The sequence below is a fragment of the Chiloscyllium plagiosum genome, unplaced genomic scaffold (genome assembly GCF_037043375.1).
Source record: "Chiloscyllium plagiosum isolate Xiang-an unplaced genomic scaffold, Cpla_swu_hap1 HiC_scaffold_11, whole genome shotgun sequence".
In the NCBI taxonomy this organism is placed as follows: Eukaryota; Metazoa; Chordata; class Chondrichthyes; order Orectolobiformes; family Hemiscylliidae; genus Chiloscyllium; species Chiloscyllium plagiosum.
The window spans coordinates 25694268-25721791 of record NW_028270149.1 but is presented as its reverse complement, the minus strand read 5'-3'; the positions used below and the strand labels follow the sequence as shown (position 1 = coordinate 25721791).

The 27524-nt window shown below is 40.9% G+C and overlaps 1 protein-coding gene across 2 annotated transcripts; it reads right to left on the bottom strand.

Annotated features, from left to right (window-relative positions):
- Positions 1 to 171: 171 nt before the first annotated feature.
- uprt (uracil phosphoribosyltransferase (FUR1) homolog (S. cerevisiae)) lies at positions 172 to 25666 on the bottom strand. Of its 2 annotated transcripts, XM_043704994.2 has the most exons (7): positions 25275 to 25657; positions 14922 to 14964; positions 14335 to 14404; positions 8332 to 8394; positions 5857 to 6018; positions 3414 to 3512; positions 172 to 632 (listed from the first exon to the last, which is right to left on the bottom strand). In XM_043704994.2, the coding sequence occupies exons 1-7, from the start codon at positions 25496 to 25498 to the stop codon at positions 526 to 528; spliced, it is 768 nt and encodes a 255-aa protein (XP_043560929.1). In that variant the 5' UTR covers positions 25499 to 25657; the 3' UTR covers positions 172 to 525. The 2 variants fall into 2 exon arrangements, with proteins under 2 accessions (XP_043560929.1, XP_087848041.1); XM_087991915.1 differs by lacking the exon at positions 8332 to 8394 and having other exon boundaries at positions 25275 to 25666.
- Positions 25667 to 27524: the final 1858 nt, after the last annotated feature.

Genomic DNA, 27524 nt, shown 5'->3' with positions numbered 1-27524 from the left:
CAAGAAAAGGCTCAACTGTGATCACTGTATTATAAAAGTCCAACAACAATGTGAGACTGGCATGAAAAAGACCACTTTAATGACATGGCTGTGGAATTGTGCTTGACTGCTGCCTATATAGAGGAAATCTGTAAAGAGAGATCTTTTCAAATAAATAGATTTAATTTCAAGTGTTTTTTAAAAGCAAATTTAATGCAATTTGAGGTTACAATTAGGCACTGCCTCTAAATACAAACAATAAATAGGCTAAAATGGCTACGTGACAATGATGCATGCAAGCACAGTGCAAACATTTTGAAAGAATTGGAATGTGCTTTTTAGAACCGACTTTTATACAAATGACTGAGGAGAAGAAGTTAAGGCAAATAGTTTAGGTCATTCTTCTAGATGTCAACATTAAGCTGGTTAACATTTTGACTCATCCTGCAAAGGTTTGGAAGAGGGGAAACACACTAAAAAAAAACTAAGCCTTTGTTATTGAAGCAGCAACATAATCAAAGGTTTCATTAGGATCTGGTCTTGACTTCAGTCCGTACCAAAATATTTCTGTCCAAAATGTGTGGGTGCGATTGGATGTACTTCTGTTGCTAAAATTGTGATATCGGGGAATTCTTCAATAATAGATTTTGCACCTTTTGAAGGAGAGAAAAAAAGTTGATGATTTTGACTTTCTTGAAAGTGGGACAGAAACCTCCTCTGTCCTATTATTTATAAAATAACCCTAAATGTACAGAGGTTAGCTGCACAAATATATCAATGTTGTGCCTGAATTGTAATGCCTGAAGTGATTCATAACACACAACTAGAGCAGAATCACCATTCTGGCTAGCTGATCAACACATCATCTCAGCAATAAACTCTTCACTTCCCCAGCAATATACATGATTACTTACCTCCAACTGCTGATAAGTGATGTGCCTATTGCCCAGGTAAGTACCTAACCTGTCATAGAAAGTCATAGAGTCATACAGCATGGAAACAGACCCTATGGTCCAACCAGTCCATGTCAATCATAATCCCAAATTAAATTAGTCCTACCTGCTTGCTCCTGGCCCATATCCCTCCAAAAAGTTCCTATTCATGGACTCATCCAAACATCTTCTGACATCATAACTCCCTCAGGAAGTTCATTCCACACACAAATCACTGTGTTTAACATAAAATTGCCCCTCGTGTCTTTTTAAATCTTTCTCCTCTCACCTTAAAAATATGCCATCTAGTTTTGAACTCTTCCACTCTAGGGAAAAGATTTTTGCTCATGACATTATAAAATCATAAGGGGTATAGATAAACTTCTATAAGGTCACCCCTCAACCTCTTACACTCCAGTGACAAAAGAGAATGCAAACCTTTCTATGCTGCAGTTGATGAATTGTGGATGTTGTTCCCATAAAAACCTTGTCTATTTTACATCATCACTAAACTTAGAGCCATTTGTGTGAACCATAACAAATGCAGAGTGCACTATTACATGGAGCAACTTTTTTACTTTAAAAAGCCATATAAAATGCTTCATATTATTGTTGTTTGTTAAACAAACAGAGACAGCATTTCTTTTTAAAAAGTTCATATCCATCATTGCCAAAAAGGAATAAATTATGGTAAAACCACACTTCTCGTATAAATATTCCCAGCAAACCCGTGTTGAACGTGTTCCAAAACTTGCTCTGAGTTCAGAGCATGAAGAGAGGTGACTTAAGCAACAGCTGCTAATGTTGGGGTAAGAGGGTAAGGGGAAACCCAAGGGTTTAAATTAAGTAAAATAGAGAACTGTTGGAAAGACAGAGAGAGCGAGGTTGTGAGAGAAAGAGAGTGACACCAACCAGAAATGTATTCAGGTCATTGAGTATACAAAGAAAAAAAGCTACAAGTGTCATCATTATAGCAGCAAATAGACTGAGGCAGGGTGATGGCTTGCAATCTTGTAACAGTTGAAAGTCAGTAATCTTTAAAGTGGAAGAGATCAAAAATCAAACTGCAGATTAAATTAGGATGATGAGATTGCACACTGTCTGGATGGGCCTGAAAAAATGTGACACGGGATGGACTGCAAGAAAATGCATTTCCGTGGGATAGACAGAATACGATAAGGTTGATCTCTGAATTATTTAGCTGGAGGAAGTTACAGCTCATCCAGATCTTTAATGCTGGACATGGAATCTTGTGGCACAGAATCAGAACACTGATCCCACATCATCAGATATTGCAACCAAAGAGTATCAGGTGAATGAGGAAGGGAACTCTGAGAGAATTGCTGAGTTAACGGAAGCTACCACAGAGATGCTGTGACACCAAATGGGTAGGCAAGATTGAAGCCAGCAAGGACAGTTTAGAGAAGGATAGTGCTGTTGAGTGTGTCAAAAACTGCAGCGAGTAACTGAGAAGAAAAACACAGTACGATTGGTTTAAATAGTATCTGGCTCTACGCAATATAACTTTTTGTTAAGAATATAAAAACTTAGCCAAAACAATTCTGAAATCTTCCAGCTCTTACAACTCCACATCCACTAATTTGTGGACATGGATGCTCAGTGGGTAGCACAGTGGCACAGTGGTTAGCACTGCTGCCTCATAGCGCCAGAGACCCGGGTTCAATTCCTGCCTCAGGCGACTGACTGTGTGGAGTTTGCACGTTCTCCCCGTGTCTGCGTGGGTTTCCTCCGGGTGCTCCGGTTTCCTCCCACAGTCCAAAGGTGTGCAGGTCAGGTGAATTGGCCATGCTAAATTGCCTGTAGTGTTAGGTAAGGGGTAAATGTAGGGGTATGGGTGGGTTGCGCTTCGGCGGGTCGGTGTGGACTTGTTGGGCCGAAGGGCCTGTTTCCACACTGTAAGTAATCTAAAAATCTACCGTTTTGACATCAAGGTGGCTGAGTTATGGATAATCTGACACCATTGCTGTCTTCTTTTAAATGTCAACCCATTTAAGATTTTGTGGAATGCCACAGGCTTAAAGTTAGAAACTCTCAAATAATAGCTCAAGAGAGGAGACTCGACATTGCAGAGTGTGGTTTCACTCAAGCTCTTGCTCAGACTTTAGTCAGAAAAATGAGTGGCTACATCATGTAACTCACATTATAAAATTTAACTGTCACCTTGGAACACATTTGCACCTACTGTCTAACAACAGAACAGATTGATACCTAAGTGATTGCTAATATGTAATTCTAAACAATTGAAGAAAAATTAAGGATAAATTGAGGCTACTGTCTCTGTTAACATTTAAAGACTGACTGAATGTCTCGAGTTGCAGTTGGCATGGACTGTAATTTACCAAGTGAATCTTAAAGAAATTAGCATACACTTTCAGTTTTTGCAATGAAAAAGAAATGTTCTCAATTTGAAATAATTCTCTGGTGTGCATCTTGGCTTTAAAATCTGTCACATTATATTAAGCATTCACACATCTCACTTACCATGTGGTGTTGAAAAAAGACTGAGCAAGATTATATGGTTTGGCTGCACTCCATGCTCAATCAGAACCTTCACAGCTTCAATAACTGTGTTGCCTGTACCTGCAGAATAGATAAATGACCCGCAATTATCTGGAGTAGTGTGGAAAAGACAATTTGAGAATCAGCTGGTGATTTACAACCTGACAGCCTCATTGTCTATTTTACTGCTACCAGCCCTTTTAATTACAATTTTTTTTGTCAATATAAACTGAATTCAAATTCACTGCCAGGATGAGATGTAAACTCATATTCTCTGTATTATTAGAGCAGTAAATTAACCACTACATTATTGTTTTAAAATGACCTAATTACCATCAAGCTTGCCTCAAAACCTGACTGTCCTTTTGCAAACCAGAAGACTAATCACTGTATCCTCCAATGTAACAGATACCAACCCTATCATTGTTTAACATGAGCCATGGCTTTATAGGGTAAGACATGTCCTCTCTAGGTAACTGATGCTGGCCTCTTCTGGAGGTTCACTCTTCCTGGCAGAGAAATCGTAAACAACCTTTGCATGTGCCACCCAAGATTCAATGCTACACCCTTGGCACTGACAGCTATTCAAACAAAAATAATTCAATTAATTGACTAAATAATGGGGAATTTTCAATGAAAGATTAGATCTAATTTGGCCAGTCTTGAGATTCATGATTTCTGATTGAAATATTTTTTTTAAACTGCTTTTTCTTCTTTCTCATCTTTGGCAAGAGTTATAGCAAGTATCAACATTGGCTCAGTAATAACACTTTCAACGCTCAAAGATTCTACGTTCAAGCATGACTCTAGATGACTGACTCCAAAACAGAACTTGAGTGCAGTATTGTTGAGGGAGTCTACTTGTGTGAATGATTTGTAAGTAAAATTATAGTAGTTAAGCGGTTGCTTTTGACTAACACAGATGGGAAGGGCCAAACAGCCTTTTTCTCATAAGTTCATAAGGTATAGGAAGGATATGGAAGCTTTGGAAAGGGTTCAGAGGAGATTTACTAGGATGATGCCTGGTATGGAGGGAAGGTCTTATGAGAAAAGGCTGAGGGAACTGAGGCTGGTTTTGTTCGAGAGAAGAAGATTGAGACGTGACTTAATGGAGACATATAAGATCATCAGAAGGTTAGATAGGGTGGACAATGAGAGCCTTTTTCCTCGGATGGTGATGGCTAGCACAAGGGGACATAGCTTTAAATTGAGAGTTTGATGGATATAAGACAGATGTCAGAGGTAGCTTCTTTACTCAGAGAGTATTAGGGGCCTGGAAAGCGCTGCCTACAACAGTAGTTGACTTGCCAACTTTAAGGGTATTTAAATGGTCATTGGATAAATATATGGATGATAATGGAGTTGTACAGAATAGATAGGCTTCAGACGGTTCCACAGGTCAGTGCAACATCGAGGACCAAAGGGTCTGTACTGTGTTGTAATGTTCCAGGTTCTATATAGGGGCAGAATTAGGCCATTCAGCCCATCGAGTCTGTCCTGCTATTCAATTATGGCTGATATACTCCTCACCCCCACTTTCCTGCCTTCCCTTCAACCCATTACCAATTAAAAATCTGTCTAACTCCTCCTTAAATTTACTCACTGTCCCAGCATCCACCGTACTTTGGGGTCGTGAATTCCACAGATTCACACCCTTTGGGAGAATTAGTTTCTCCTCAATTCTGTTTTAAATTTGTTTCCCTTATCCTAAGACTATGACCTCTGACCTAGAATGCTCCACAAGAGGAAGCATCCACTCCACGTCTATTTTATCCACACCTTTTATCATCTTGAATACCTCGACTTGATCTCCCCGCATTCTTTTAAATTCCAGTGTGTATAGGCCTAAACTGTTCAACCTCTCTTCATACGACAAACCCCTCATCTCTGGGATCAATCTAGTGAACCTCCTCTGAATTGCCTCCAATGCCACAACATCTTTCCTCAAATATGGAGACCAAAACTGTGCACAATACTCCAGGTGCCATCTCACCAATGCCTTGTACAGTTGCAACAATACTTCCTTGCCTTTACATTCTATTCCTTTAGCTATAAAAGCCAATATTCCATTCACTTTCTTTATTATCTGCTGTACCTGCATGCTAGTTTTCTGTACTGTAGACCTCTATAACTCTATGTCTAACCATATGTCAATATATTAATAACCTAACTCAGAATGGAGAAAGTGAGGACATTAGATGCTGGAGATCAGAGTTGAGAGTATGGTGCTGAAGGTCTGATGAAGGGCTTATGCCCGAAACATTGATTCTCCTGCTACTCGAATGCTGCCTGACCTGCTGTGCTTTCCAGCACCACACTCCTATCTCAGAGTGGAGTCCTATACTTTCAATGTGGAAACTGCTTAGATATTTCCATTCCAGTAGATCTTTAGTATATGGTACAAGGAGATCAATGCGATACTTACTCAATATTGGGTACATGAGAAGCACTTTCCTGCGGTAGATGTCAGGTGGGAACTTAGCATAGTACACCTTTGCCTTTTGGGTGTCTTCATCACTTTGTATTAGGATTTTTCCGATTCGTATTGATCGGCAACAATCTCGCAAACCTTGCTCCATTGCTTCACCTGGAAGATGAAACGTGTTTCAGCAATTTTAAGAGTTAAGAGCAGGGGGGTTATGCTGGAACTGTATAAACTGTTGGTTAGTCCACAGCATTATATGCAGTTCTGGAATCCACATTATAGGAGGGATGTTATTTCACAGGAAAGGGTGCACAGGAGATTTACCACGATGTTGTCTTGGCTGAAGAGCTTTAGTTATCAAGAGAGATCAGATATACTGGCATTGTTTTCATTGGACCACAGGACATTGAAGGGGAATATGATTGAGATGTATACAATTATGAGAGGCACAGATAGAGGAGGCAGGAAGGAACTTTTCCCCTGAATAGAGGATTCAATGACCAGGGCATAGATTTAAGTGAAGAGACAGGAAATTTAGTGGTGATGTGCAGAAACTTGTTTTTCACCCAGAAGCTGGTGGGAATCTGGAATTCAATGTCTACAAGCGTGATAGAGACAGAAACGTTCATAACATTTCAGACATATTTAGCGGTGCACTTTCAATTCCAAGGCACACGAGGCTATGGACCAAGTGCTGGAAAATGACATTTGGAAGACTTTGGTATTTGTTTTTGACTGATGCAAACTCAATGGGCCGAAGGGCCTTTTTCTCGATGCTGTAGACCTCTATGACTCTATCCATTCCTTCCCTTGAAACAAAGTGGAACTGTCTATTTTGAAAGGCAATTATACAAAGATAGCTACAGTTAGTCACAAACATAAATGCCATTTTATCAATAAGTATCTCCCAAACTAAAGTTTAACTATTTGTGAACCTCAACAATTTGCATAAACTGATCCGACCTTATAACTGATATACTATTCAGATTTCATTTTTGTCTTTTAAAAGGATAAAGTCTCAAAGACAGTTTTGATTTTATTTGTTCAGTGGATGTGGGTGTAGCCAGTATTTATTGTCCATCCCTATAATTGCCCAGGAGAAGATGGTGGTGAACTATCTTCTTGAACCACTGCAGGTTTTTGGGATGTAAGGGCAGCCACTGTGCTCTTTGAAAAGGGTTCCGGGATTCTGATCCAGTGACAATGAAGGAATGGAGATATAGATCCAAATCAGGATGATGCGTGACTTGGAGGGTAACTTGAAGGTGGCAGTGTTCCCATGTACCTGTTAATATTCTCCAGAGAAGTTCAAAATGAATTGCTTTGGAGTTTACTCACGATTAGAATACAAATAATGTGACTTAATTTCAAATCAAAACAGATGACCAATCAAATACCTGCTGTTAGAGGAATTCAAGTTGTGTACCCTGTATTTGGAATACTGTGAGTAGTTCTGAACCCTGTGAAATGGAAAGATGTGCTGGCCTTGCAGGGGTTCCAGAGGAAGTTTACAAGAATGATCCCAGGATTAAGGGCTTGTTATATGAGCAGTGGTTGAGCACTCTGGGTCTGTAGAAGGATGAGGGGGATTTGATTGAAACTTAGAGGCCTAGATAGAGTGGACATGGAGATGTTTCAACTAGTAAGAGAGACTAGGACCCAAGGGCACAGCCTGAGAGTGAAGGGAAGACCCTTTAGAACTGTGATGAAGAGGGATTTCTTCAGCCCAGAGAGTGGTTAATTTGTGGAATTCATTTCTACAGAAGGTTGTGGAGGCCAAGTCATTTGAGTGTATTTAAGACAGTGATAGATAAGTTCTTGATTAGCCAGAGGATCAAGGGCTACAGAGAGAAGGCAGGAGAATGGGTTAAGAAATATATCAACCATGATTGAATGACAGAGCTGACTTGACGGGCTGAATAGCCTAAGTCTGCTCCTATGTCTTACGGTCTAAATGATGAAGTGGTTTAGGGAACCCTCCTGAATGGTGTGAATGTGTTTGTAGCATGTCGTGGCTTTGACCCCAACTGCATTTCTGCCTATTTCTACACACAGTACTCCAAAATGCTTTCTTGGACATTCTGAAAGAACTATCTGGAAGTCTTCTTCCTCCGGTCTACCTTACAGAAAATCTTATTGTAAGTGAATGCAGTAATAGGCAACAGGGGATGAGAATCTAACTTTGTATTCGGTGGACAGAAGAACACACATGATTTAGTCTTTGTATATATTTTAGGGCATGACAATGGGAATTGCAGAAGACAATGGGAATTGCAGAAGACAATGGAAAGGAGCAGGTCGAAAAAGACAGTGTTCAAGTTTGGACTCTTGATCAGGCTGCCGTCTTCCCCACATTTCTGGGGTCAAATACCAAAGTACTCAGTGCTCAATATTCAGTTAGGCTGTCCTGATGAATGCAAGTAAAATTATGTCACAGATGGCAAAGAACATTAACAATCAATAATGGTGACTTACCACTTCTCATAATACTAACACCACAGTTTCCCTTCTCAAACTTCACTCCATCATACTTATAGCCTGTAGAAAATTAAATTTTAATTGGAGTTATTGAAGCATTAGTGGTGTAAATTCCCTCCACTCCCCTCCATCACCCCACTCCAATTGCCAAGCATCATTCTCAGAACACAAACTCTGTTTTTAAAGTTTGGGAGAAGATTTGTAGCTCGGGTGCTCGTTGTTGTGGTTCTGTTCGCCGAGCTGGGAATTTGTGTTGCAGACATTTCGTCCCCTGTCTAGGTGACATCCTCAGTGCTTGGGAGCCTCCTGTGAAGCGCTTCTGTGATGTTTCCTCCTGCATTTATAGTGATTTGTATCTGCCGCTTCCGGTTGTCAGTTCCAGCTGTCCGCTGCAGTGGCCAGTATATTGGGTCCAGGTCGATGTGCTTATTAATTGAATCTGTGGATGAGTGCCATGCCTCTAGGAATTCCCTGGCTGTTCTCTGTTTGGCTTGTCCTATAATAGTAGTGTTGTCCCAGTCGAACTCATGTTGCGTGTCATCTGAGTGTGTGACTGGGGCAACACTACTATTATAGGACAAGCCAAACAGAGAACAGCCAGGGAATTCCTAGAGGCATGGCACTCATCCACAGATTCAATCAATAAGCACATCGACCTGGACCCAATATACCGGCACTGCAGCGGATAGCTGGAACTGACAACCGGAAGCGGCAGATACAAATTACTATAAATGCCAGAGGAAACATCACAGAAGCGCTTCACAGGAGGCTCCCAAGCACTGAGGATGTCATCTAGACCGGGGACGAAACGTCTGCAACACAAATTCCCAGCTCGGCGAACAGAACCACAACAAACTCTGTTTATTTTCAGGATGACATAGGGATCAAGTTGACCCAAACTGTTGTTGAAGCACTTCATTCTCAACCTCAGACATTAAAAGGTAGTGACATTCTCTAGGGGTTAAGGAAAAGTGTTACCCTGCCTGCGTACAAGTCATTTACCCATTCCCTGCACGAGGAACACAGGGACACCAATTCAAACCTCATTTTTGTGAAGCCAGCTCGGACTCATTAATTTGGGCAAAAGTCTCTCAATCTTAATGGATGAATCCCTCTCAACTCATAACTATTCTTTAAAAGAAAGAAGAGTACCCAAATTCTGGATCTGTAGGAAACAAGTACTATGCATTTTGACTACTGTCCCTCTGAGCTACCAGCTCATTCAACTATAATAAAAGAAAATGTATTCATCAAATAAGCATTTGTTCAGTGCTTTGCACAATAATGTGAAGCCCAGTCAGCCTTAGACGTATAGTGTTGATTTTGTGCAGCCAGCCCATCATTTCCTTCCCACGCTGCAATTCTAAACAAAAGAACACAAATGCATGGTAGTGGCTGTTTTGCTAACAGAGCAGCCTCAAGAATCCAGTCTTGAACAGAACCAGATCAACATTCAGCCATGTCGACAATGGCAACCAGTACCAAATCCTGCTGAGTCAGTGAAAAGGTTACACTTTCACTTGATTAACTGGCTTAGTCACACTTAAAAATACAAGTGAGTCAGTAAAATTAACCATCTAACCTCCTAAAGAGAGGACTCAGAAGGAGTGATGATCCATTGTTTTGCTGAGAAGTGTTGTCAGTTCTGTTTTCCTCCTAATTCTCCCTGCATCTCTATGATTCTAAGATCTCATGGTAATGCCTTTAGCCCTCTTGTGCATTGTTAAAGTTGTTAGTCTTATATGACCATTCTATCATATGATTTGAGTCCAAATTGTGAACTCTGGCAGGTATTTTGAGGACCATTTCAACTAATTCTGATATTCTCTGCAGAATGGATGGCAAATGATTCGCCCTTTTCCCTAATACAATGGATGTCCTCAGTTGCTGCCTTGTCTGTCACTCACAAATGCCCTCCTCTCCCCAAGGTACTTCTAAAGAATATGTCATAGGCAGGTTCCAGTATATCAGCCAAGCCTTGTGAGTACAGATGAAGAGATTGCTTCAACAGAGCTGGGGGCCTCAGAGCTCCACCCATTCCTGCCCTCACCCAACATCTGCACAACATATAAACTTCCAGAAGGTGTCACTACATAGGAAGTGCCAGAAGCATTAAGACCAATAAGTCCTTCTGCACAGGTGACATCAGTTAACTCAGAACAGACAATAGATTAAACATGATCCTGAGTTCAAAGTTTGTGAGAAGATTTGTAGTTCGGGTGCTTGTTGTTGTGGTTCTGTTTGCCGAGCTGGGAATTTGTGTTGCTGACATTTCGTCCCCTGTCTAGGGAGCTTCCTGTGAAGCGTTTCTGTGGTGTTTCCTCCAGCATTTATAGTGGTTTGTCCCTGCCACTTCCGGTTGTCAGTTCCAGCTGTCCGTTGCAGTGGTCGGTATATTGGGTCCAGGTCGATGTGCTTATTGGTTGAATCTGTGGATGAGTGCCATGCCTCTAGGAATTCCCTGGCTGTTCTCTGTTTGGCTTGTCCTATAATAGTCGTGTTGTCCCAGTCGAACTCATGTTGCTTGTCATCTGCGTGTGTGGCTACTAAGGATAGCTGGTCGTGTCATTTTGTGGCTAGTTGGTGTTCATGGATGCGGATCGTTAGCTGTCTTCCTGTTTGTTCTATGTAGTGTTTTATGCAGTCCTTGCATGGGATTTTGTAAACTACATTGGTTTTGTTCATGCTGGGTATCGGGTCCTTCGTTCTGGTGAGTTGTTGTCTGAGAGTGGCTGTTGGTTTGTGTGCTGTTATGAGTCCTAGTGGTCGCAGTAGTCTGGCTGTCAGTTTGGAAATGCTCTTGATGTATGGTAGTGTGGCTAGTCCTTTGGGTTGCGGCATGTCCTCGTTCCGTTGTCTTTCCCTTAGACATCTGTTGATGAAATTGCGCAGGTATCTGTTTTTGGCGAATACATTGTAGAGGTGTTCTTCTTCCTGTTTTTGCAGTGTGTTGTGGCCCTTTAGAATAGTGTCTTGATGCAACTTCTTTTATGTGTGTTGGGGTGGTTGCTTTCGTAATTCAGGACTTGGTCTCTGTGTGTGGCTTTCCTGTATACCTTTGTGGTGAATTCTCCGTTAGGTGTTCTCTGTACCCTCACGTCTAGGAATGGGAGTTGGTTGTCCTCTTCTTCCTCTCCAGTGAATTGGATTCCTGTGAGTGTGGCGTTGATGATTCAGTGTGTGTTCTCTATTTCTGTGTTTTTAATGATTACAAAGGTGTCATCCACATATCTGACCCAGAGTTTGGGTTGAATTTGCGGTAAGACTGTTTGTTCTAATCTTTGCATTACCGCTTCTGCTATGAGTCCAGAGATGGGTGAGCCCATGGGTGGGCCATTGATTTGTTCATATATTTGGTTGTTGAATGTGAAGTGTGTTGTGAGGCACAGGTCCAGTAGTTTGAGTATGCAGTCTTTGTTGATAGGTTCCCCATCTTGTTGTCTGTTCTGTATGTCCAGCAGGTTGGCTACAGTTTCTCTGGCTAGGGTTTTGTCGATAGAGGTGAACAGTGCTGTTACATCGAATGAGACCATAGTTTCTTCTTTGCCTATGTTATATTTCTAATGATGTCCAAGAATTCCTGTGTTGACTGTATAGAGTGTCTGGATCCGCTGATCAAGTGTTTCCATTTCTGCTGTAGTTCTTATATCACAAAGGTATACAGGAAAGCCACACACACAGACCAAGTCCTGAACTACAAAAGCAACCACCTCAACACACACAAAAGAAGTTGCATCAAGACACTGTTCAAAAGGGCCACAACACACTGCAGTACACCAGAACTTCAAAAAGAGGAAGAAGAACACCTTTACAATGTATTTGCCAAAAACAGATACCCGCGCAATTTCATCAACAGATGCCTAAGGGAAAGACAACGGAACGAGGACATGCCGCAACCCAAAGGACTAGCCACACTACCATACATCAAGAGCATTTCCAAACTGACAGCCAGACTACTGCGACCACTAGGACTCATAACAGCACACAAACCAACAGCCACTCTCAGACAACAACTCACCAGAACGAAGGACCCGATACCCAGTATGAACAAAACCAATGTAGTGTACAAAATCCCATGCAAGGACTGCACAAAACACTACATAGGACAAACAGGAAGACAGCTAACGATCCGCATCCATGAACACCAACTAACCACGAAACGACACGACCAGCTATCCTTAGTAGCCACACACACAGATGACAAGCAACATGAGTTCAACTGGGACAACACTATTATCATAGGACAAACCAAACAGAGAACAGCCAGGGAATTCCTAGAGGCATGGCACTCATCCACAGATTCAATCAATAAGCACATCGACCTGGACCCAATATACCGACCACTGCAACAGACAGCTGGAACTGACAACCGGAAGCGGCAGAGACAAACCACTATAGATGCCGGAGGAAACATCACAGAAGCGCTTCACAGGAGGCTCCCAAGCACTGAGGATGTCACCTAGACAGGGGACAAAACGTCTGCAACACAAATTCCCAGCTCGGCGAACAGAACCACAAAAACATGATCCTGAGTCTCAACATCTCACTGGCTGAAGGCATTGATTTACAATACCAGGTGCATTAATTCCCTTAATCTCTGTGATAGCCATTGTAGAGTCACACAGCACAGAAACAGACCCATTGATCCAACTCACCCATGCCAACCAAGTTTTGCAAACTAAACTAGTCCCATTTGCCTGTGTTTGGCCCATATCCCTCCAAACCTTTCCTATTCGTATACCTATCCGAATGTCTTTTAAATGCTGTACCTGTATCTGCATCTACCACTTCCTCTGGCAGTTCATTCCACATATGAACAGCCTCTTTGTGAAAAAAATGCGCCTCATGGCCTTTTTAAATCCTTCTCCTCTCACCTTCAAATTATGCCCCCAGCTTTGAATTCCCCCACCCTAGGGAAAATAACTTTGCTATTCATCTTATCTAAACTCCTCATGATTTTATAAACCTGTATAAACCTCAACCTCCTATGTTCCATTGAAAAAGTCCCTGGCTATCCAGCCTCCCCTTATAACTCATGTTTAAAGCAAAATCTCAACAGTTGGCAGAAATGTATTGACAAATGCAACTAAAGTATAATAGCAATATTTGAGAAATTTTTCCACAGTTGCAACACAAACATAACTGATAATGTTCATGACACGAACATTGTTGAGTAGCTGATACAGATGTTCACATAAGACAAAATGGATACCCCCTACCCCTTCAAATTGCGAACATCTTACGTTGTCCAAATCAATACCTCAGCAAGGTATCTCAGCTGCCAAAAACGACCAACCTGAAAATTCAACCAAAAAGGACTGTAGGAGACAAGGCCAAAAATGTACTTAAGATTTCCAAGTGTGCTAACAATGGGGTTGGGGGTACCTTGCTAACAAGACAACTTTGCTGCCAACTTGAAGTCAGCAAATGTGTGACATTTTTAAAACTTGTGTCTCAATGGGGAACAATCAATTGTTGGAAGCTGGCCAATTTTTCACTTCTTAGCTTTAAGACTGTGAGACCCTATGTTTGCTCGCTGTGACCTTTTTTAATAATTTAGATGTAACTTTGACCTTGAGTGATAAGTGTAAAACCAGCAATATCACAATCAGAAATCTGTTTATGCCTCTGCCTCTGAAAAGAAAATGGGGAGAGACATACACTAGACAGTTGATTCAATATTGCCCTTTGGACATTATCACTGTCAAAATTATCCCTTTAAATTCCAAGGTAGTAATGATTGTGATCCTCTACAAATCATTAAAGTGTCTGGCAAAGTAGTGAATCTTGTTTACAAACAGCGGTTGAGCAAATTGCCTCACCCATCTTAATTAGAACAATAAATTATTAATAAAGGCAGAAAAAACGTTACTGCCATACGTCTGTAGCTTTCAAAATTACATTAAATAACAAAACATTTTGGACTTCTTGAATGTCTCAGGTACAGCAGTAAAGCAGGCTGGATACTGTACTATCTATGCTCCGTTGCTTGTATCTAACCTGTAGGAGTTGTGACTGTACATTCAGTGTATGGAAGCTGGTTCAGTCCTTCTTCGACCACTAGTCTAATCTGTAACATAATATTGCCACGTGAAAAAATGTCTTTGTCTTGCACATGTGTATCACAAGTTTAGAGAACAGTAAATTTTCTCTAGGCAATAAATACAAAGTAAGCAATTAACACCCATTTCTTTTTCAAAACAGAAACTTGGCAATGTACAGTTGACCATAAATACACACTTCCCATAAATCACATCACAGGGAGGAGAAAGTAAGGACTGCAGATGCTGGAGAGCAGAGTCGAGTGAGTGGTGCTGGAAAAGCACAGCAGGTCAGGCAGCATCCATGGGGCAGGAGAATCGACGTTTCGGGCATAATCTGACTTTTCCTGATGAAGGGCTTATGCCCGAAACGTCGATTCTCCTGCTCCTCGGATGCTGCCTGACCTGCTGTGCTTTTCCAGCATCACACTCTTGACTCAAACCCACCACACTCTAGCTCCTCCTCACCTTTACTTTTTTAAGCAAATAGCGACCACGGGGGAGCTTTAATAGTTCAACAAATTAAAAATTCACATTGCTACTCACCAAGCGATCAGCACAAAATACAAAGTCTCCTCTGCTAGTTGTTCTGGGATAAAAAAATGAAAAATAAGGTATTTAGTAATAGATAAAAATCTTCATAATTTAAGATATGTGAGTACAATCATCACCTCTTCACAAATGGCAACAAATATGCAACAAAATCACAGTCTGATAATATTTTATGCTTCATTCATAGCCAAAGTCAATGAATACTGAGCTCACCAAAGTGAGTCATTAGTGAAAGGTTAAAGAACAATTTGGCAGTCAAAGTCAATTATCCTCGGTCCACAATGGTCAACTTCACAGTAAATCTCCTTCCATTTTACTCCACTACTGTGGAATTCTCAAACTAAATCTTTTCAACTTTTTCATATCCTTTTATATGTTCCGTAAAATCTCCCTTCCTCTAATGCCAACGGATCCAAGATGACAAGCAAGGCCACAATTTGACGTCTCATCTGAAATACGGCATTTCTGATAGTGCAGTATATTCTCAACACCTTACTGATGCGCCAGTCTATATTATGTGCTCAAGTTCTCTGGAGTGGGACTTTTAATGCTTTTCCTGACTTGTCCAGTATTATCATCAGCTAGAATCATAACACTTACTTCACGAAAGCCATAGTGTAGCTGTTGCGGGAAATGGAAACTCACTTCATGCTTGTTCAAAGCCTGTAGTCAGTGACCTTTGACTCCAAAGTTAAGGTGTTATCACTGATGCAAGATTGGCACCTTAGTATGGTGCACTCAGCCTTTATTCCTCAGCGTTTAGATCGGAGTGGTGCTGAAAAAGCACAGCATCTGAGGAGAGGGAAAATTGACGTTTCGGGCAAAAGCCTTTCATCAGGAATACAGGCAGGAAGCACCTCAGCACCAACTCAACAATGTATCCAAAACTGGAAATGTCTGCACTGACTAAAAAAAAACTGGCCAAAATCTGCCACCTTTAACCAGTCTGGGCCACATGCCCACATGCCATGAAAGAAATAAACACAACTGCAGAAAAAATATTAAAGCTTTACACCCTGTGAACCTTGATCTAAAAAACATTCCTCCCTGATACCAAACTAACATTCAGGCAGTTGGACCTGACCTAACTGCTTAATTTAGTAGTTTGATTTGCAGTTAGACTTTTCAGTTATTACTAGATAAAACTGTTAAAGGGTTTTTGAAAACACAACACAACAGTCACTAGGCTTATTTCACGTAATTGCAACAAATGTTGTGGGGGGGAAAAAAACTGACTGCTGCATCCTGTAAGGTTTTCGCCAATATGCCCCCATGCATAAAATGTGTAATTTATCATTCAATTTACTTCCACTACATCCAACACTGATGACAGACCCGTAACCACCAGCATGCTAATTCCAGCGTTATGCAAAACAAATATTCTTTTTCCATTTCAGACACAACCAAATTTGGAAAGGAAAACCTATCTTTATTGTAGTGTGTTATTCACACTTCAAACAGATGTGTAAGAGTGTACTTTGAAAAGATTTTATTTTCTGTATTTTTGATTGTGGACTGAGTTTTTTTTAAATCAAGGATTGTGGAAGGAATTGCTGCACTTCTAAAAACAAAGTTACTGAAGCAAATTATCTGCAGTATTTGCACTGCTGCTTTGTTCCAGCAGTGACGGAAGCTGTTTATTGGCAGCCTGGCACCAAGAGGGATTAAGATTAGATTAGATTAGATTACTTACAGTGTGGAAACAGGCCCTTCGGCCCAACAAGTCCACACCGACCCGCCGAAGCGCAACCCACCCATTCCCCTACATTTACCCCTTACCTAACACTACGGGCAATTTAGCATGGCCAATTCACCTGACCTGCACATCTTTGGACTGTGGGAGGAAACCGGAGCACCCGGAGGAAACCCACACAGACACGGGGAGAATGTGCAAACTCCACACAGTCAGTCGCCTGAGTCGGGAATTGAACCCGGGTCTCTGGCGCTCTGAGGCAGCAGTGCTAACCACTGTGCCACCATGCCGCAAAGCAGTGTGGGCCACATGCCCACATGCCATGAAAGAAATAAACACAACTGCAGAAAAAAATTAAAGCTTTACACCCTGTGAACCTTGATCTAAAAAACATTAAGCAGTGTGAGATTTGACCAGCAAAAGGTGGCTGATTGGTTTGTGCAACTGTCACCAGTCATAGATGTCAAAGGTCATCAGCCTGACAACAATTTTCTGATTGGTTCCTCAGTAGCTAAACAGCTTTGAGCACCTAAATGCTACAGAGAGAAACCTTTGCATGTCTGGAAGGGGAGGTTGTGTGTGTCTCTCTCTCTCTCTGCACTGAGGATACCCAAAGCCTAAAGAAAGCCATTTATTCTTCCCCTACCAGTTGCTGTAAGCTTTTGACTTTAGCCAGTAACTAAGAGATTTTGCAGAAGTTGTACCAATGGCTCTGTATTTGCTACAAATGCGAAGAATCCTAGAGAAAAGAAACTGAAGGACAGAAAGTCCTATCAAACTAAAAAGGATCATCTCCGCAAAGACTGTGAGCTTGTAAGAATCACAGAATCCCGACAGTGTGGAACAGGCCCTTCAGCCCAACAAGTCCACATCGACCCTCCAAAGAGTAACCCACCCAGACCCATTATCTTATATTTACCCCTGACTGATGCACCTAACCTACACATCCCTGAACACTATGGGAAATTTTGCATGGCCAATTCACCTAACATGACAATTTTCTGATTGGTTCCTTGGTAGCTTTGTGCACATGAATGCTACAGAGAGAAGTCTTTGGATGTCTGGAAGAAGAGGCTGTGTGTGTGTGTGTGTGAGAGAGAGAGAGATTGCGTGTGTCTGTCTGTCTGTCTCTGTGGTGTTTTGAAATGTGTTTTAAGATAAAGATGCTTGATGTTACAGGTAAAGTATTAGCATGGATAGAGGATTGGTTGACTAACACGAAGCAAAGAGTGGGGATAAATGAGTGTTATTCTGGTTGGCAATCAGTAACTAGTGGTGTGCCTTAGAGATCAGTGTTGGGACCACAATAATTCACAATTTATATAGATGATTTGGAGTGGGGACCACATGTAGTGTGGCAAAGTTTGTAGATGATACTAAGATGAGTGGTAGAGGAAAGTGTACAGAGGAACATAAATATTTTATGTTGTAATGTTAAAAGATTAAATTGGACTATCTCCCTGGACATTAATGTAATATTAAAGGGTTAAACTGCATGGTATTCCTCCAGAAGCTGAATATTTTGGAAGTGGGTGGGGACGACATTCATGCAAGAATGCGGATGACTCCCACTTCATTTAGACAGTCATTTATTGCTACTCCCCTACTGTTATCAAACTAAACTCTCATTCAGTCCCTTCCATTCAGAAATACTTCCATAGTCATTCCCCAGCCAATTAGGTTTGCTTGCATGATCATCCCCAATACTGAAACGTATCACACCTACATTGTCTGGGGAAGTAGAGGCGCCAGAACTCGTTTGCAGGGCCGCCCCAAAGCTAGGATATATCACACCTACATTGTCTTGGGGAATAATGGAGTCAGGAAATCGGCTGCATAACGATTCCCCAGGATTAGGGCATTTACATTTACCTGGGGTAACATGTGGTTATGTGGGGAGTGGCCAGAGTACCTGTGAGCATTACCAACTGACCTGTATAAAGGGGATGTGTTTTCTTTGTTCTGGGCCTGATTTTGACTCGATTTCACACGACCAGCGAAGAATGTCAGTGGGGTCACCTAGCTTGTACAAGCTTTAATAAACTTTAACTGTTTGCAGATGTTGGAGTGTGTGAATTGCATCTTGTGTGTGAAACCTCGGGAAAAGAACCTAACAACATGAGTGAGCAAAGGTCGGGCAATTGGAATACAATGTTGATAAATGTGATATCATTCATTTTGGTAGGGGTAACAGTAAAAAAGGTTTTTACTTGAATGGTAAAAAATTGCAGCGTGCTGCTATACAGAAGGACCTGGGTGTCCTTGTGCATGAATCACAGAGGGTTGGTCTGCAGTACATCAAGTAATTAGGAAGGCAAATGGAATTTTGTCCTTCATTGCTAAAGGGATTGAGTTTAAAAGCAGGGAGGTTATGTTGCAGATGTATAGGGTGCTGGTGAGGCCACTCCTGGAGTACTGCGTGCTGTTTTGGTCTCCTTACTTGAGAAAGGATGTACTGGCGCTAGAGGGAGTGCAGAGAGGTTCACTAGGTTGATTTCGAATTTGAGGGTGTTGGCTTATGAGGAGAGGCGAGGATTGTATTAATTGGAATTCAGAAGAATGTGGTGGGACCTTATAGAAACAATTAAAATTATGAACGGAATAGATAAGATAGAAGTAGAGAGGATTTTTCCACAGCAGGTGAAACAAGGACAATTGGGCATAGCCTCAAGATTAGAGGGAGCAGATTTAGGACTGAATTGGGAAGGAACAGTCATCCAGAGGGTTGTACATCTATGGGATTCCTTGCCCAGGGAAGTAGTTGATGCTACTTCAGTAAATAATTTTATAGCTAAGATCGATTTTTTTTTTAATAATAAAGGAATTAAGGGTTATGGTGAGAGGGCGGATAAGTGGAGCTGAGTCCATGAAAAGATCAGCCATGATCTAATTGAATGGTGGAGTATTTCAGTGGGCCACATGGTTTACTCCTGCTCCTTATATTTCCAGGGTTTTTTTCCCTCCACCTATAAAACCAATGTTATTTTGTATGTCTGATTGTATGTATGTGTAGCGACTTTTTCCAACAATCATTGTTGCCATTACCTTTCAATTTCAGACTTTATAAATCAGGATGTAAATTCTACCAGCTGTTGTGGTCGGATCTGGACCCACATCCCCCGAGCATTAGGTTAGGCTTCTGGATTACTAGTCCAGTGTTATCAGCACTAAGCCACCATTGTTTCATAACTGGAAAGCGGTGGCATTGTCAGCTCCTCCCTGAATCCCTCCCTCATGTTCTCAGCCTCCATCACTCTCTCCTCCTTTAAGTTGCTTCCTTAAAACTACCTCTTTGATTAAGCCTTTAATAATCTCTCTCTACACCTTTTCATAAGGTTAGTGCCATCTTGGTTTGGTTGCACTCCTGAAGTGCCTTGGAACATATTTAGTACATTAAATCATTAAGAACAATGTCTAAGTTAAAATTACTATACATACTTGAGTAATAGTCAATCTCATGTAAAGGTTGACCCCCTACTTTTGGCCAAAAAATCTGGAATTTTCCATATATTTTGTATTACAAGTCTACCCTAATTCTTCACAGATAATAGATCAACATTTGTCAGTCAAGGTATTATCCTGTACATGAATGTTATGATGAGGAAATGAAATTTTGTTTTGGGCTATTATGTGATTTGATATATAATTCACACCAATTTGGTACGAAAGAGTCAGGTGACAACCAACCTCATGAGGTTTTGAAATTTCTTCATCACTTTGTGTAAAAATGCCCTCCAGCAAAAACAAAAAATAAGCAGCAGTGTTTAAACTGAAAGTTACTGAAGTAGCAGAGAAGACAAACAACTGTGTAGCAGTTTCGGAGTGTGTTTCGGAGAAATATGAGGGAGACTGGAGAAAGATATCAAACCAACCTCAGATATTGCTAAAATGAAAGTGCGCCAACAGAGGTAAACCTAGCAAGTGGCCACAACTGGAGAAAAAAAGGTGTTGAGTGGATACTTGAAAAACATCAAAAAGGAAAATGTGTTAGTCATGAAGCCATCCAAAACCATGCATAAAACAAACCCAAGAAGGATAGAATTTCGGATTTTAAGGCAATGAACAAGGTTCATGAGAAGACATGACTTAGTACTTTGGCAGAGAACTAAGGTTTCAGAAAAGCTGCCAGCTCAACTGGAAGATACAATTTCACCAGTTTGTAATCGGAAATCGGCAGAAGGAAGGCTACAAGTTATCCATGCATTGAAATATGGATGAAATGCTTGTTACTCTCAACATGCTGGAGAATCAAACTGTGAAGCCAAAGGAGAAAAAGCAGTATTGGTGAGAACCACTGGCCATGAGAAAACTAGGTTTATTTAAGTGCCATCAGCCATACAAGAAAGAACTAAGTTAAAACCAATGGATGTTTTTAAGAGAAAAACTTTGCCAAAGGAGAAATTTCCAAAAGGAATTGTCATCCACATGAATCCACAAGGCTGGATGGATGAAGGAGGATGTAGAAAATGGATAAAGGAAGTTTGAAATTTACGACATGGTGGACTACGGATGGAAAAAAAAATGGTTTACTCCGTCTGGGACCAGTTTAGATCACATCTATGTAAAGAATGTTGTTGATAACATCCAATCACATAACACTGTAACTTCTGGTGGACTTGCAAGTATTGTTCAACTAATAGATGTTGGTATCAATAAGCCATTTAAGGATATGATGAGAATGAAGTGGAATAACTGGATGCAGGATGGAGAAAAAGCATACATGAAAGGAGGCAGTATGCGGGCTCCATTACGGTTATTGATCTGTGAATGGATGGTTGATTCATGGAAGGAAATAAAAGCTGAAAATATTTTCAAATCGTTCAAGAAATGTGGAATTTCAACTGCATTGGACTGTGCAGAGGATAATTATCTACGGGAAGACACAGATGAAGGAAAAGCAGCGGACGATGTGCTAACACTAACTATGAATAGCGAGGTTGAAAAGGATCCATAACGATGATATCATTTATCCTGATGATTGTGAAGCTTTAGTTGGTGCTGAAGATGTTGAACAGTGTGATTTTAATGAAATTTTGTATTTGACACGTTTAATTAAAGATGCAACATGTACCAGTAATTGTGATTTAAAGCCATATTACATTTCTATGTCACTTTTTGTATGTATAAATAAAAGCTTACGACCGGTAATTCATTTTTGTTTGTATTGTCTTTATCCAGTAATTACCATAATTCATCACTTTTTTTCCTTTATTCATTTAGAGATCAATTGGACTTCTACTAATGATACGGTATGAATTTTGACGGGCAGAAATTTCAGCCCCTCAAAAGCAGTATCCATCTAATAGTCAACCACATAAATTTAACCTTAAAAAGTAGTCTAAAAAATTTGACTATTGCTTGACTATATACGGTATAACTTTTATTTTGTGATTAAAAAGTAAAAGCTTAGGACTATAATTCAGTGAAGTCCGAAGATCTGCTGGAGAAACACAGTAGTTCTGTCAGTATCTCTGGAGAGAGAAACAGAGGCTAACGCTTCAAGCCTTCTATGTCTCTTCTTTAGAATTAAGTGACCTTGAGTTCTGAAAAAAGCATTACATCAGACTTGATACATTAACTGTTTCTCTCTCCACAGATACTGCCAGAACTACTGAATTTCCCCGAAGGTCTCAGTGTATTTTTCAGATTTCCAACAGCTGCGGTATTTTACTTTGTCACAAAGCTAGTCCCTTTTTTTTGAAAAGCTGTTCCTGGACTCAAGGAGACTCTGTCCTTGATTTTTTTCCCTGGGGCAATAAACTGGGCCGGGTTCCAATCAGTCTGGTTTGGTACAGAGATGAAAAGGATTTTCATAGACCTTTTGTGTGTAAACAGATGAGACTTAAGGCCAAAGTGGTCATATTTTAGAAGTGACCTTTATAATGAAAGGGGAGTAGTAGACTGTCTAGCTGAGCTGCGCAGTTTTCGTTCAGTCTTGAACTGGGAAGTTCAACAGGTAGCTGTGTGGAAATGCTCTCGCTTTTCTGCCATAAACTTCAACCTGTAAGCATGTGTTCCATTTATATTGGTTTTTAAAGGGAGTTTGCTTATTGATACTGTTGCGTGTATTTGGAACAGCATAATTAAGTCGAGCTGGATAGGTTGAGTTCTGTAGAGGTTCTTTATTCCGTTCTTTGTGTTTCATTATGTAATTTTGTGAATACATTTTTTTGTCTGTTTTAATAGTCTAATAGTCTAAATCTAATAGTCAACCTAGCTATTTTACTCTGGATAATTTTCACTGTACACTTACAGAAACAAATTGCGAAGTTAGGTCTAGTGCTGCCTGCTTAAGAATGCTATGATTGGTCTGGCCTAGTCCATAACAACTTTTATACTTTCATTTATGTGGCTTGTTTAATGTATATAAACATTGTGTAGGGAGGAGATGGTGGCATAATGCTAGACTAATAATCCAGAGACCCAAGCTGATGCTTTGGAGATACATGTTCAAGTCCCATCCTGTCATTTGGTGGAATTTACCATCTAATGTATTATGGCAGTATGCAGAACGACATGGCATGCGTTCTTATTTGCTATCCAATTGCCTCTACTGGAACTGCATCTGTAAGGAGATGGACTGAGAACTGGCGTGGATGGGATTCAACTGATGTCCTCCCAATTGCACACACATTCCAATAACTTACCAAGGCTCCCTGCCTAGGTTTACACATGAGGAATGTCTACCAGTGTGAGATATTGAAAGGATCCCCAGCTCACACAATCACCTTCAACAGAGAAGAAATAGAAGGTAGAAAAGTGGAACTGAAAAAGATGGATGCATAATTAGAATAACATTCTCAACTAAATGCATTAATGTTGACTCAGTTCAGATGAAGCACTGAGCAGAATGCAGGATTTAACTTTTAAACCAAAATATACCCTTGTTTCAGATAACAAAGCCACAGTCAAGAAAGTACACCACCACCTCTACTTCCTCAGAAGGCTGAGGACTGTTGAGATGTCCACAATGACTCTCATCAATTTTTATAAATGCACCAAAGAAATCCCATCTGGATGGATCACAGCTTGATATGGTAACTGCTCTGCTCAAGACTGCAAGAAACTAAGAATACTGCCCAGTCCATCACGAAAACCAACCTTCCTTCCGTTGACTCCACCTACACTTCTCAGTGTCTCAGGAAAACAGCTAACATAATCAAACACTTCTTCCCCCCCCCCCAAGTCATTCTCTTTTCCACCCTCAAGAGAAACTTGAAAATAAATACCAACAGATTTAAGAACAGCTTCTTCCCCACCATTATCAGACTTATGAATGGACTCTTATATTAGAGTTAATCTTTCTCTTTACCTTCTCTGTAGCTATAACACTATATTCTGATGTATTTTTGTAAAGTTTGATTTGTCTGGATAGCATTCCAAACAATACTTTTCGGTGTGACTTGATACAAGGGACAATAATAAATCAAACCAAAATAAAAAAAAACCTTATTAAACAAATGCAGAGAACACTGAAGAAACTCAGCAGGTGCAGCAGCTTCTGTGGAGAGAGACACAGAGTCAACATTTCAAGTCTGGTATGACTCTTCTTTAGAATTACAAACTTTATTTAAACCCCCATGCAACATCAGTTTAGATTTTGTTCCAAAACGAGGGATCGACACCAATGCTTAACAAATCAGTCTCCAACATCTTTGGAAAAGAATTCTACTCAGGTAAATGTATGGCCTTCCAATAATGTACAGAATTCAATCTAACACTGGTAAGCAGTGAAAAGAATGACCTGGACACATGAGCAACTTCAGACAGTTTGGCTAACCAATCAATCCAAAAAATAATGGAATACCATTTAAAAAAATAGAAATAGCACTGGAAGAAACAAGCAGGTCCAACAGCATCAGAAGAGGAGGGAGTGGGATTTTCCAGTTGGATTTCCAACACCAGGTGGAATTGTGAGAGTTATAGAGAGAGGCTGAATAGGCTGGGACTATTTTCCCTGGAGCATTGGAGGCTGAGGAATGACCTTAGAGAAGTTTATAAAGTCATGAGGGGGCATGGACAGGGTAAATAGGCAAGGTCTTTTCCACATGATAGAGGAGTCCAAAACTAGAGGGCCATGGTTTGAGAGAGTAAGGATTAAAATGGACCTAAGGGGCATCTTTTTCACACAGCGGGTGGTACATGTATGGAATGAACTGCCAGAGGAAGTGGTGAAGGCTGGTACAATTACAGCATTTAAAAGGCATCTGGATGAGTATATGAATAGGAAGGGTTTAGAGGGATACGAGCCAAGTGGGACTAGATTAATTTAGAGTACGGCATGGACGATTTGGACCGAAGGGCCTGTTTCCGTGCTGTACAGCTCTATGACTCAATCCCCAGGGTGCAGCGTGTTCCTGTAATGTCCCTGCAGTATTTCAGTCTCTTGCTATAGTGACATGCTGCTGGGTTTCACAAGAATGTGTTTGTGTGGGGAGGGGGTGCGCATTCCGCCTGTGGTTTGCTCTCGAGGGATATATCTGCCAACTGGCAGCAAAGTGACCCATTTCCCTGCTGTCACTTTCCGCTTCCCCCCACCCCGGGAGCCTGTTTTATTCAGAGGAGGCCTGAAGCTCCGGGCTGCTGCATATACCGTGAGAAAGGCCAGTCCGCGTTGGTTGCTACACCCTTGACTCCCAGCTCCTGCCACTTACTTGTCCCTGATGATGGTCTGCAGCTCTCGGATCTGGTCGTTCATGGGCAGCAGTTTGAGCTGGTGCCCGATGTTTTCGTGCTCCGGGCTGGCTGCGAATCTCACTCTCTTGGCGAGCGAGGGGTTCTGCTCGGAGCTGAGCTGCTGCGGGTTGTTCGGGCACGGCATGATGCTGGCTGCAGGAAAGTCAGCTTCCATAGACTGGCGCCGACCTTCCCTTCTCATCCTCCCCTCCTCAGCAAACCCCCCACCCCGCGGACCCTCTGCACCTCCAGGGTCTCCGCAAGATTAAACCCGAGGCTGACACATCAGGGAAGGGGGAACAGTGAAGATTAATCCACGTTCCTTCCTCCGTGTGCCTGTTTCTTCCTTCCTTGTGCGCGCTGTCCCCTCCCTCTCACACATTGACTGTTGCTCCACCTTCTTCAACTACATTTCCTATATTTTTTTTAAAATCTGGACTTTTTTTCTGATCGTGCAAAAAGCACGTTGATTGTTCCGGGTACCTCTCTCTTTCTCAATATAAAGTTAAAAATCACACAGCACTATATAGTCCAACAGGTTTATTTAGAAGCACACTAGCTTTCAGAGCACTGCTCCTTCATCAGGTGCTTGTGGAGTATAAGATCATAAAACACAGAATTTAGAGCAAAGTTTCACAATGTGATGTAACTGAAATTATATATTGAAAAAGACCCGGATTGTCTATTAAGTCCCTCATCTTTTAGAATTAACATGTTGGTTTCAGTTCTTTCATAAATCACAGAACACCGGCATCTCCAAATCATTTCTCAATCTAGTTAAAAATCACAGTACACTAGGTTATAGTCCAACAGGTGGTTGTGGAGAAGCAATGCTCCAAAAGCTGGTGCTTCCAAATAAACCCGTTGGACTATAACCTGGTGTTGAGTGATTTTTAACTTTGTCCACCATCATCCAACACCAGTTCTTCCAAGTAATTTCTCAATATAGGCTATCAATTTAAAATGTAAGGGGCAGGAACAAAATCAAGACTTTTTTCGACTGTTGCTGATATTTGTTGCCCTGAATGTTCCTCTGAAATCTTCAACAAATGCACTGTTCTTTGTTCTATGACGTACTATGTCGATGTACATTCTCATATCAATGCACCAATGTTAATGATGACTGGCATAGACTAGATGAGCCAAAGGGTCTTTCTCTGTGCTGCAGATTTCTATGACTGACTAAGTTGAAATATTCATTATATGTACAAAAGCTAACTGCAAACTTGAACCTGAATCAGAAAGTGAGCTACCAGCTTGAAATGCATTGCCTGGAATGGATTCAACAGTTTTCTGGTGTCTAAAGTTGATCATTAAATATACCATTATTTCCAAACTCCTCTATTAAGATATTGTTCAAATTGCATTTTTAATGAGCAGGGGCCCGTGCCTGCCACCAAAACCACTTATATTGAAAGTCGCATGTGACTTCAATGCACCAATATTGGAGAAACAGTCTTTCAAATGAGACCGTAAAAGTAAAGCTTACTTTCAGATGTATGAAGTAAGACTCTGTGTTCAAAATCATGAGGAGTCTAGTCAGAATAAATGAAGACAGAGAGAGAGAAAAACTGTACCCTTGGACAGAAGTTCATGAGCTAGAAAATGTTTAAGGGCCCAAAAGAATCCTTAAGGGATACAAAAGAACCAGAGGCAGCACACCATACTCTAAGTATTATTGCAGATGATGTATTGCTCCAAGTACTACTGCAGATATTAATAATGCGCAGTGTATTATTTCACACAATAACAGTGGTCTGAGTATTATTCCAAACTGTAATAATTATCTGAATGTTATTATAGACCTGTAGTATAATGCCTTAGAAGATAGTGGAAACTGCTTCATTCAGGGTTTTCACAGGGGAATTGAATAAATTCCTGAATATTAAGAAAATCAGGATTTATGGTGAAAGGGCAGGATAATGACCCTATGAAGCTAACAACATGACACGGTTGAAAGGCATGGAACAGGGTCTAATACTCTGAGTGTTTATTACAATGATTAATTTTCATTATTTTCATGACGATATAGGTGAACTATACCTAGAGAGTTAAAAGCGAGCAGTGACAGCACCAAGTATTCTCAATCAGACACAATGCAACATGTGCTTCAGTTGTTGTGGTTCTGTTCGCCGAGCTGGGAATTTGTGTTGCAGACCTATCGTCCCCTGTCCAGGTGACATCCTCAGTGCTTGGGAGCCTCTTGCGAAGCGCTTCTGTGATGTTTC